Consider the following 12376-nt stretch of genomic DNA (forward strand, 5'->3'; position numbering starts at 1 on the left):
ACAAACTTCTTGTTTGTGACTGTATTTGGTCCAATTTCTTTTATTATTGTGCAATACATCCCAGAGAAAAGTGCTCGCAATCTTTCTTTTATCTGCTTCTGGCCAGATATAATAGATGTAATGCAAAGGATATTCAATATTATTTGAATTCAATATTTCAATATGATATCCATTTCGACGGATATCTTTAAAGCTAAGCAAATTTTTACAGGATTTGGTTGCATAGAATGCTTTTTCAATACACAGGCTTGTCTCATTTGGTAAAATGACTCTTGTCTTACATGACCTTCAATAATTTTTTATGCACTCGAGATTGTTATAACATTATTTTCAGCTAATATTAATTACAAAAAAATACCTTTTGCTTTGAAGGATGGTGTGTGTTGTGCCACTATCAGCTAGACATTCGTCATGATATTCCTTCATTAATCTAAAAATAAATTCATGATTTAGATAAGTTGTAGCTCAAATATAATTACATCCAAGACATGTATAATTTACGCAACAAAATTAAGATCATAAAATAATATAACTTATTATCATTGTTTTCATGAAAAATGTGAACATCTAATAAGATTTATTAAATAATGAGCTATCTATAAAAATAAATAAGTTAAATTTATCTAAAGTATAGATCTAGTCATGATTTGTGAAAAAATATATAATAAACATGATATCGTGTAGGCTATGGAAATGTATATAAACTGTCATGTTGCCATAGTTATTAATCAATCAAATATTTGTGTTTACATAAAGAATATATTAGCAACTTGTTAAATCAACAAAATAAAAAATGGAAATAATAAAAAAGCATGTCAAGATATGATGAGAAAACTTACATCAAAGCACTTAAACAAGTATATATTTATAATTTGTAGTATTGAATTAATATTCTTCAAGAATATTGACAAATCTTGAATCATTAATCAAAATTCTGCAGGAATATTGATATATGTGAGATCTTTAATCAATATTTTTTGTTAATATTGATAAATATTAGATCTTATATCATAATCGTTGAAAAATCTAATATCAAAATTATTTTAAAATTTTGGCAAATCTTAGAAGATTTGATTCTTCATAAATATTTACAAAATTTATATCTTGAATCAATATTTCTTCAAAAATATTGATAGATCTATATAAATATGCAGGCTAATTGCATCAACATCCTCTGTGAATAATCAAAAAAGCAAAAAAAACACCATATGTAAAATTAATAGCATGTTAGACCCTATGTTTAAAAAATTTTAGCATAAAAACCCCTATCAGAGGGTATAAATGTGTCTGAGTTTGTATAAAATAAGAGTAAAATGTGCTATGTTTTAAAAAACTGAAGGATGCATTAGCCTATTAATATTTTTAGGGGTTTTATGCATTTTAGACTTTTCACAAGGGAGATTAATTCTTAAATCTTAAATCTTGAATCAATATTTTTCAGGAATATAAATAATATCTGATTTAAAAATTAAATCATAAGTTTGGCTATGTTGTTAAAATCAAATTTATATTCTTTCGGAATATTGGTGAATATTAATATATCATGTTATCAAGTCAATATTCTTCAGGAATATTGTCAGATCAGAAATCATATATCAATATCAACAATCTCATATCTTGTATCAATATTATTCGGAAACATATCTAAATTAGAGTAACACTCCTATGAGACGGGTGAACCCTACCCATATTTATAATAATAAGTAATACTTTTGACATAAAATGTAATATTTTTTAATGGATAACTCATATAAGAGACCCGTTTTAAAAAAATGACCCTTGAGACCGTCTCATTGAAGTTTTTGTCTTAAATTAAATAATCATATTGTATCCATAGATCTATCAAGTATCAATATAAAAATATGTTGTGTTAGATAAAAAAAAAACATCAACATAAAATTAAATGTTGTGCTTCTTCAGGAGCATAAATGATTAACTAGAAGAATGAACATAAAAATAAAATTTATGTGATTTCGATGAACATCAATATAAGATCTAGATATTGTGTTTCTTCGAGAGCATTCATAGAAAGATAATAATTTTTTTTTCTCTACTTTGAAGAGCAATCGTGCTAATAATGTGTTATAAATTTTTTAAACAAAATGAGAGAATGAAATAGAGAAAAGATGAGTGAAATCAATCGAGTCTCGTTTCGATCATACACCTCTATTTATATGATAAAGAGATCATTACACAAAAGAAATATTACTATCAAATCAATCACCTAAATATCAACTATATATAACACTTTAATAAATTTTATTTATCAAATACTTTTTAGACACAGACAATTATTAAATGGATGAAACTAAAACCGACTTTTTCCCGATTTATTCACACTGATGAGATATAAAATCAGAGGTATATAGAATATGGATAGATTTTCAGACAGCTCCCCTCAAATCTCCTTTCGATTTTCCCATAATCACAGTGTCAATCAAAACGGAAAGAAGAGTTAAATTAAAAACCCCCCTCACTCATCCAAAATCACACAGTAAAAAATCAAAATAAAAAAAAAAGAGAGAAAAAAAAAATCCAGCATTAAATTTTGGTGGCATCGCAAAATCCTCTGTTCCCCCCTTGTGTGCTGTACATTACATTACGCACACACACTTCTCCCTTAAATTTCACTCAGTATTTAGATTGGATTTCTAGATACTCCACCCGTGTGCTTTCGCCCACCATTAATGCACAGCCATTTTCACACACCAGTGCGTGTACAGAAGCCCACATGGATCCCTCTCCGATCGTCTCCCTGTCCGCCGTCCTCTTCCCGCTGCTGCTATCTCTGTATCTGCTGATCGTAGTCCTACGCGCCACCGCGCGGCGGAAGCTCCGGCTGCCGCCGGGGAACCTGGGTCTGCCGTTCTTGGGGGAGACCCTGCAGCTGATCTCCGCCTACAAGACGGAGAACCCGGAGCCGTTCATAGACGACAGGGTGGCGAGGTACGGCGCCGTATTCACCACGCATGTGTTCGGGGAGCCGACGGTGTTCTCGGCCGACCCGGAGACGAACCGGCTCATACTGCAGAACGAGGGCCGGCTGTTCGAGTCGAGCTACCCCGGCTCGATACAGAACCTGCTGGGCCGGCACTCGCTGCTCCTGATGAGGGGCAGCCTCCACAAGAGGATGCATTCGCTCACCATGAGCTTCGCTAACTCGGCGATTATACGGGACCATCTCCTGGTCGACATAGACCGCCTCGTCCGGTTCAACATGGACTCTTGGACCGCTCGGGTCGTTCTCATGGACGAAGCCAAGAAGGTAAATAAATTAGCACAGAAAACAGTCATCAATCGAAATTGCAAAAAAAATTAATATTCTTTCGAAATTTCTCATTAATTATTTTTAATCTCTCTCATTACTTTAATCGTTTGTTTAATTTTCTAAAATTAAATAAATAGCTATATTATATTATTTAGTAATAAAAAATAAAATTTTTTTTACGAGAGAACATAAAAAAAGGAAAAATAATAGTCCAAAAAAAAAAAAAAGAATTTTGTGTTTAAATTATTAGTTGTTTTGAGTGCGTGTGGCATAATTTCATGTTACGAGCACCGAGATCGAACTTGATGACTCGGATCTCCAACATATTTATAAGCTTAAATTGGTATTTTTACACCACACACACAATCATGCGGGTGTGTGTGTGATATATATATATATATATACATATATTGTGTAAATTATTATAATGGTTAATAATATTATTTTGAAGATAATTATATATAATATAAGTTTTGGAAGCATAATGAACCCACACACATGTGCATGTAGTATGATCCACTTATTCCCTTTGCCTTTTAGTCCATTTTGTTTTGTTCTCTCATCATTGTATGTGAATGGATATCATATACTTTTCATTAATTAAGAAGCTTCGATACCTAAACATTAATAAACAACAAGAATAATAATATTCTTAATAATTAATGACGGGGACCGATAATTTATTTCAAAAACAATTATCGCTCTGAATAAAGTGGAAAACAGTATATTGCATGTTGTGTATTATTAATTAAACATATGAATTTATGTATATTTCGACGTGGATATGAGTCTTGAAATCGAAATCTCATTTCAAATTTGAGATTTTGACGTCGGAATCAGGTAGAGGCAAAATTTAATGTGATTTTTGGTTGCAGATAACTTTTCAGTTAACAGTGAAGCAGCTGATGAGCTTTGATCCGTGTGAATGGACGGAGAATCTGATGAAAGAGTACATGCTAGTTATTGAAGGCTTTTTTACCATCCCTTTGCCCTTTTTCTCCACCACATATAGAAGGGCTATTCAAGTAATTAATCAGTCTTTTTTTTTTAAAAGAAAAAATAAAATTGAATTATTATTATTTTTTATATAGGAATTTTGCTGATTTTCGAATTTTACAATATTGGGTCTAGTTTTATTATCTTTCAAAAAATTATCCTTTCAAGTGATGTAAATTTACGTCATTAGGAAAAAAAAGTTTATATAACTTTGTTTCAAATTATTGGATTTTGCATAAATTTTTTTGATTTTGTATAAAATGATACAACTATATAATAACATCAATTCATTTTCTTGTAACATAATTAAATTGTATTAATTTGTCTCGTAAATTTTTTCTAGTTTATCTAATTCTTTTAAAAACTATGTAGTTGATCTTCATGGTTTTTTTTAATCTATTATATGGTTTAAAACAAATAAAAAGTTTTAATGAAGTGATATTTTTTTCATAGTTATCTAATTTGTTCTCACTAAATCAATATAGTATATATCTTTTTAATTTTTTTTCATGACAATGGGCTCCCATTCTTTATCTTTTCTTTTAATGCGCAATGAACTATCGGACTAAAACAATATCTCAACAGATGCCGGTTAATTGATTAAATCAATGCATGCTTAAGTATAATATAATATGCGATTAATGATTAATGTGTGGTCTAATTATTATTATAATTTGAAGGCTCGGAGAAAGGTTGCGGAGGCGTTGAGGTTGGTGGTGAGGGAAAGAAGAAGAGAGAGCGAGAGAGGGGAGAGAAAGAAGGACATGCTGGCGGCGCTGCTGGACGAGGGCGGCGGAGGCGGCGGCGGGACGTTCTCCGACGAGGAAATAGTGGACTTCATGCTGGCTTTACTGGTGGCGGGCTACGAAACCACGTCCACAATTATGACGCTCGCCGTTAAGTTCCTCACGGAGACCCCGCATGCATTGTCTCAACTCAAGGTTACTTTCCCTTTACTTAATTTATACATCATACATACATGACTTTTTAAATTATAAGCTCAAATAATAATATTAATAATAAAAATGGGAGGGAAAAACTGATGACGTCACGTATACTCTATCTTTTTTTTTTTGAAGGCAACGTATACTCTATCAGCACCAATACTAAGTAGTTTTTTTATGGAGATTTTAGGAAGTATTTCTTAGCTTTTCTTTCTCAAAATTTTCAAAATTTTGTTTTAGACGAAGTAATGAGTTTGAGATTCAATCGTAATATCGTCGGTCTCAAGTTAGAAAAAAATGGGAGGGAAAAATATCATGAACAAAGTGGCAAATAAAATATAAGTGTATAAAATTATTTATTATTGTTATTATTAAAATTTAAGGAATACAACGAAAATAATGATAGTTAAATTATTTTTGGTTCGATGTATTAAATTTTTGCGATCTTGATAGTCTATGTTGCCATTCTTCGCCTTTAGCATTGTATCTTTCAATTTTAGTAAATTAAGTCAATTTTTTTTTATCAGAAGTACTAAATGTGATGTCACCATCGCTTACGCCGAAAAATAAAAAGTGGAAACAAGAAAAAAAAAAAAAAAAAAAAGGCAAATAGGTAAAAATATATATAGAATCAAAAATATAAAATTATCTTAAATTTTATACGGTTAAAATCGTTATTTTAAACAAAATAATTTATGATACATACTTTCTCAAATGGGTTAATGCGATATTAAATACATTTACAATGTACAACATGTGTTGTTGGAAAGAATTAGGCATGGGTTGGCAACAAGTGGGGATGGGTAGGCAAAGTTCCACTCCCTCGAACAATGAATATACACAGTCAAAGATGAAAAATAAAGAGATTGATTGAATCACTTCTTGCCAAGTAAGGTAAATAATTTCTAAAATAAGGGTTAATTTAATTAAGGTTGTCCATGGTACGGGTCGATCGGATTTTGTTATTTGTTCTTTAGAGTTGGGGAAAAAGTTTGTTAACATTTGATCACGAATTCGAAATCTCGTCGAGGATCCACAAATTCTGTGATTTTTTTTAAATATTTATATGTAAATATATTATATGAATATAGTAATTAGAGTAGTGTCAAAATTATGAAAACGACGTTTCAGCGGCAGCAAGTCTCCATTCATTGTCCAGTACACGTGCGCATGTGAAGTGATATCTCAGCTATGTGTTATTGCCCCATGCTCCTTTTCCTTAATGGTCGCCCACTCTTTAAGTGGGCTAGATGATGCCTAGTTTCTTGTCATTTCCTCTTTTGTCTGTCCTGAATTAAATACCACATCGATCTATGTAGTCCTTGCCTGAAGATTTCTTGATCTTGTCATGTGGCACGATCCGCTAGTCTCGAGCTTCGAATTTTTCTTCTGAGAGACGCCCTCGAAGATATGGTTTTGTTTTTGCTACTCCCTCCTCGAAGTGTTTATCTAGGCAAATTGATCTTTTGGATCTTGAATACATGTGGTGTACTACCACAAACAATGGGGGGCCTACAACATCCGTGGGAGAAATACTCCTGATGGAGCACAAGAGGACTCCTAGTTGTATATAATTGGGGCACATGTTTACATGCTATTTCTGTACAAGTCTATAAAATAATTACTTTATAAAATTTTTTAATAGTGCAATTATTTATGCTTTAATTTGACCAAGGTTATATAGCTAACTAACCCCTTTTGTTTAACAGGAAGAGCATATTGAAATCTTGGCTAAAAAAGGAGAAAACGAGGCTCTTCAATTGGAAGATTATAAATCCATGCCTTTCACTCAATGTGTAAGTTCATGAAAACCACTATATCATAACCTCATTGAGATTCGACCAGCACTTCATTGAGATTCGACCACTCTCATGTATTTCAGGTTGTAAACGAAACTCTCCGGGTATCCAACATAATCAGCGGGGTCTTTCGACGAGCAATGACAGATGTTACTATCAAAGGTAATAATACTAAGGCTGAAACGCCCTTTCGATGATCACCCTTTCATGGTTGATGACAATTTAGGTGTCGTATATATACTTTCATCTATAAACTTGTTAGCAAAGGCTGATTTTTTTCGACAATATATATACTGATCTGATGTTTATATCATGTGAATTGAAATACCCAAGTCCAACCCCAGTATATAGTACATGTTCGAGCTTGGCTCGATTGATTATAACAAGCCACACTCAATCAAAAAGACAGTTTCTATGCACAAGTAGATAAACGCTACTCAAGTTCTAGTAGCTCGATCTTGTGAAGTGCTCAAAGTTGGCATTGATTAGCCTCTAGAGTACGTAACTAGAGTTCGAGTAGGGCTAGCTAGATTAATTTGTTTCAGCCGCTGAAGATCATTCTTGTGCATGTTAAAGTATTATTAGTAGAGAAATGAGGTTCTTGGATTTTGTTTGTTCTAAGAATGGTGATGTTTGGAATGGCTTTAGATGGTTACACAATTCCGAAAGGGTGGAAGGTTTTTGCTTCTCTTCGAGCGGTACACATGGATCATGGTCATTTCAAAGCGGCTCGCACGTTCAATCCCTGGCGGTGGCAGGTCGATTTCTCCCTTGAATTTGAACCCCTCTCTGCTTATCTTGTAGCATATATGCTGTGTCTGTTCACAGGCACGTGTATTCTAACATTCTAGTACAAATATGCATATGTGATTAGCAGAATGGTTCAGGAACTACTAGTTGTTCGATGAACGTGTTTACTCCCTTTGGCGGAGGGCCAAGACGTTGCCCCGGAGCTGAGCTTGCTAGGGTTGAGCTCTCTGTTTTCCTTCATCGCTTAGTCACTCAGTTCAGGTAACGCGTCGATCTTTAGCCGACGAAGCCACATTTCAAGCTTGGTTATCAGATACTCATTACCTCAAGTTTGTATTTTTGACAGTTGGGTGCCAGCGGAACAGGACAAGTTGGTGTTCTTTCCGACCACCCGAACCCAGAAACGGTATCCGATTTTGGTTCAGAGGTTGAATGAAGTTCGAGCTATGTAAAGATCGAAAGCATTTAATCCGATATGCAGATATATAGAATGTAGGGAAACAACTTTGTAGATCAACTCATATGCACTACATTGCTGTATATTCCATAAATTATTTTTCTATATCAGTTGATGTTATATTCTATTCCGTATGTCCATAAAATAATACATTGTTTTTGTGGTAAAAAAAATTCTCGTTGGATACTATAAAACTCATGTTTCGAGAATTTATCTGTGATCAACTATGTTTCGAAAAAACACTAAACAATTTGGTTATGTTGTTAATCGAAAAAGATATGTAAAATTATGTTAGATTAAGAGTAATACCTTTGCCATCATCCGAGGAGTAGTATATATAATTTAAGTGATTATTTAGAATATCTTGCCTATATTATTTGATTATATTACATATGTTATAATTATCATTATATATTTATATTTGTGTCTATACTCGATAAGTTTAGTTTTTTAATTAATGAATGAAAAAAAATCAAGTGTATTATATTATTTGAGATGATCAACTCTGAGGTTCGCTATAGACAAAAAAATAAAAATAAAACTGTATTTGAATTGATAGATTGGATATAAATTAGGAAAATATTTAATTTGTGGCAAGATTTCAAAATCTAGACAGTTCATTTTTCTTTCTTATAGGTGAGACTAGAAGATTTTGAAGATACGAGCATGTATGATGTGAATTTTATGCTAGATACAGACAATGTTATATGGTAGCATTGAATGTTCATATTTTTTGTGTGTATGAGATGCAAAAAATTTGACAGTTAAATCTATCTTTTGAGTATTATCCGCATCATGTGGGTACCATCGAATTCAGTAAAATTCGAATTGATCCGATTATTTTGTGTTGCTATCGATCATAAAAAAAAAATTTAATCACATTTTTTTTATAGGGCAATTGTCCTAAAATCCCCAACACTACTTTCATCTTTTCTCTCAGTCTCTAAGTCAGAAGAAATCTTTTTTCACTTCCTGACACAACTTCTTTATATATTTTAACTCTCTTATGGACATGAGATTACCCAATTGACCTCATTCTTAATTGAAATCCACTTTTACCCTTTTTATTTGTTGGAACAATAAAAATATAATCAACAATAAAAATATAATAAGAATACCTGCACAATTCCGTCGGACAATATTTATCTCTCTTTCGTTGGAACATCACCCACTTCATGAACCCTAAAACATTGAAGACGACGTGCACAAAAATACATCAACCTTGAAGCCAGTGATCGGGGAGGAGACAAGATCCTTGAAGTTTAGAGTTTCTGAACTCTAAAAATCGAACGAAAAACTATTGGAAGAGAGTTGAAGGTGTGTTTTTTTCCCAATCTTTATGAACTATTCTCTGAAATTACAACTTTATGGGTGAGTTTGTGATTTATTTGTTGTTTCAATTTAATAATTTCCTAATATTTATAATCGTAAAACAATTTTAGTTTATATAGAGCGACAAAAACTTATCGGCATTGATCATCGAGAAGTTTTCTGCATTCATCGTTTTTGTCTTAAAGATAAGATTTGTATTTCTAGAGTATCATTATTTTAGTTAATTTCTATTAAATTCCATATGGCTAATCTAAAAATATTTAAATTTTTCGATGCATAGAATTTTATTCTCAAAGTTTATGGTTGAGTTTTGTTAAGAAAATAATTTAAATCATTTAATAATTACTAAAAATTGTTCAATATTGAAGCGTTAAAGTTTTTCTAAAAATTATTTAGATGTGTTTTTTTTACAGAATATTGAAGTCTAAAGTTTTTTTGATTGCAAATAGATGTGTTCATCTTTATAGGAATGCAATTTTATCCTTAAAGTTTATTGCTTAGTTATTTAATGAAAAAATTGTTTACCTTTTTTAAATTATCTGAAAATTCTTTATATTATTGAAATGTGCATATTAGTCAACTTTGTACTTTTTTGTTGTGTGTATTAGATTCAAAATAGAATCTGGAAATGAGTGCAATCTTTCATTTTTGGGTAGTTGTAAGTGCAAGAATCAGTTGTTTGCGATTTCAATTTTCAGTGATTTTAGTTTGATAGATATATTTGTGAGGCTTGGAAAGAAATGTGCTTAGATTAGTTCAGAATCTATGATTCTACAATACTTAACTCCACAACGCAAGATGTGTGTGACTTTAAACGACAATGATGACGTTCTAAATATGATTCATCTACATATGTGTATGAATCTGACCATGATTGAATTGCGGACATAGAGTAAAAACGAGCATTTCAGCAGCCTAAATTTCGGGAGGTAAAATATATTAGATTTCTCTCTATATTGTATTTTGATATTTTTTTTATTTTACATCTAGTAAGCTTGAAATCATGCAAAATTTGAAAATATTCTAGTATTATAATATAAATACATTTATCTTGTAGATTATTGCTTCATTTGAATGCATATTTAGCAGAAGTGCAAATGATATGAATTATTTGACAATACTAATATTATTTACATTCAATATTTTGAGTTGTGTATGTTAATTACTTATTTGTGTTGCATTTAACAAGTTTATATCAAATTGATAAGGGTTGATGAAGAAGACAGACAATCAAATAGTGCTAATGAAGCCGATCAAGCCTCGTTGTGCAATACACTAGATGCTTGGATTAATTGTATCTGTGGAATATGTCAAACATTCAAGAATACTGCTGAATTTAGAAGACGTGTTAAAAATTATGTTATTGCTACAAGACGATCATTTTCGTACATAATGAATGATAGCGAAAAAATCATTGCAACTTGTACTGAAAAGTGTCATGGATGGAGAATTTATGCATCTAAATATAAAGCGGATAATTTATGTACCGAAAAAATGAGTTGTGATTGTTGTTTATGCTAAACTTGTATCAGTTGACAATTTGTTGTTGTGTTTCTGATCCATGTTAAATAGTTTAATGTTTATTTTGTTTAGTGTTGTATGTTTATGGAAAGTTTGATATTGCGTGTGTGAACTTTTTTTTATTTGGTTGAAGCGAAGTTTCAGATCATACATATCGATTTTAAACCCAAATTTGAGTACATAATTATTTGTATTGGGTACAATATATGCAAATATAAGTACAAATATTAAAATATTTGGTATACTTTGAAGAAAAAATGCTCGGGTGAGTGAGACAAATTTGGATTTCATATGTTAAATTTTTTTTAGGTTTGGTTTCAGTGGTGTCTGTAATCGTACATATTAATTTTGAACATATTTATTAGAACACAATTTTCTTTATTGGGTGCCATATGTAAATTTATAACTACAGATGTATATATATCACGATCGATCTACAATATATTATACTCTACTCATGTGTACATTGTACGCTATTAAAAATCCATTGTACTCAATCTGATCGATTTTGTACCATGACATTATCACATTATAACTTCATCCGAAAAAGCAATTGCGTTTCTTGATTAATATGGACTCACTCTATATTGTGCTCGATCGAAGACATATTGTACTCAATCCATGTATACTGTGTGCTTGATTTAACAACTAATGTACTCAATTTGATCTATTTTGTACCTAGACATTATCACACTATAACTTTATCTGGAAAAGAAATTTTGTTCCTTATCTTAGATAATATGGACTCACTCTACATTATGCTCGATCGAAGACATATTGTACTCAATCCATGTTTTTGGTGTGCTCGATTTAACAATCAGTGTAATCAATATGATCCATTGTGTACTCCATAATTTCTCTAATTGTCACTCACAAAATATGATATTAGCTTGATCAATTATTTAAATCCATATGTTGGAATTTACCTTGCAACAATATCTTGTACATTTTAGATACTGGTGCATATCACAACAAGTGATGGAACTATATCATGTTATATTTTCTTCTGCACTACTAGTGAAATATTGAATCTCATATAGATTCATCTCTATTAAAGTTCTTGTGTCCATGATATCTTGAAGTTTTTGGATGTCTACTGACCATGATTTTATACCTCGAAATTATCACACTATAACTTCATCTAGAAAAACAATTTTGTTCCTTATCTTGGATAATATGAACTCACTCTACATTGTGCTCGATCGAAGACATATTGCACTCAATCCATGCATCCGATGTGCTCGATTAAACAAGTAATGTACTCAATATGATCCATTGTGTACTCCATAATTTTTCTAATAGTCACTCA

General features: G+C 31.6%; 1 protein-coding gene across 1 annotated transcript; it reads left to right on the plus strand.

Moving 5' to 3' along the window:
• Positions 1–2385: 2385 nt before the first annotated feature.
• On the plus strand, positions 2386–8341 carry LOC140864699 (3beta,22alpha-dihydroxysteroid 3-dehydrogenase). The gene is made up of 8 exons (XM_073268999.1): positions 2386–3265; positions 4144–4293; positions 4945–5205; positions 6918–7004; positions 7091–7169; positions 7656–7765; positions 7885–8018; positions 8104–8341. Exons 1-8 carry the CDS (start codon positions 2732–2734, stop codon positions 8207–8209), a joined length of 1461 nt encoding a protein of 486 aa, XP_073125100.1. The 5' UTR covers positions 2386–2731; the 3' UTR covers positions 8210–8341.
• The last annotated feature ends 4035 nt before the right edge of the window (positions 8342–12376 follow it).

Source organism: Henckelia pumila, chromosome 4, assembly GCF_033568475.1.
Source record: "Henckelia pumila isolate YLH828 chromosome 4, ASM3356847v2, whole genome shotgun sequence".
Taxonomy (NCBI): Eukaryota; Viridiplantae; Streptophyta; class Magnoliopsida; order Lamiales; family Gesneriaceae; genus Henckelia; species Henckelia pumila.

Excerpts from the sequence above, each read along its gene's own strand:
- LOC140864699 (XM_073268999.1), top strand. The coding sequence starts at position 2,732 with ATGGATCCCTCTCCGATCGTCTCCCTGTCCGCCGTCCTCTTCCCGCTG. Across the intron at positions 4,294-4,944 it reads CATATAGAAGGGCTATTCAA|GCTCGGAGAAAGGTTGCGGA; the intron begins GTAATTAATCAG and ends TATAATTTGAAG. Across the intron at positions 7,170-7,655 it reads GACAGATGTTACTATCAAAG|ATGGTTACACAATTCCGAAA; the intron begins GTAATAATACTA and ends GAATGGCTTTAG.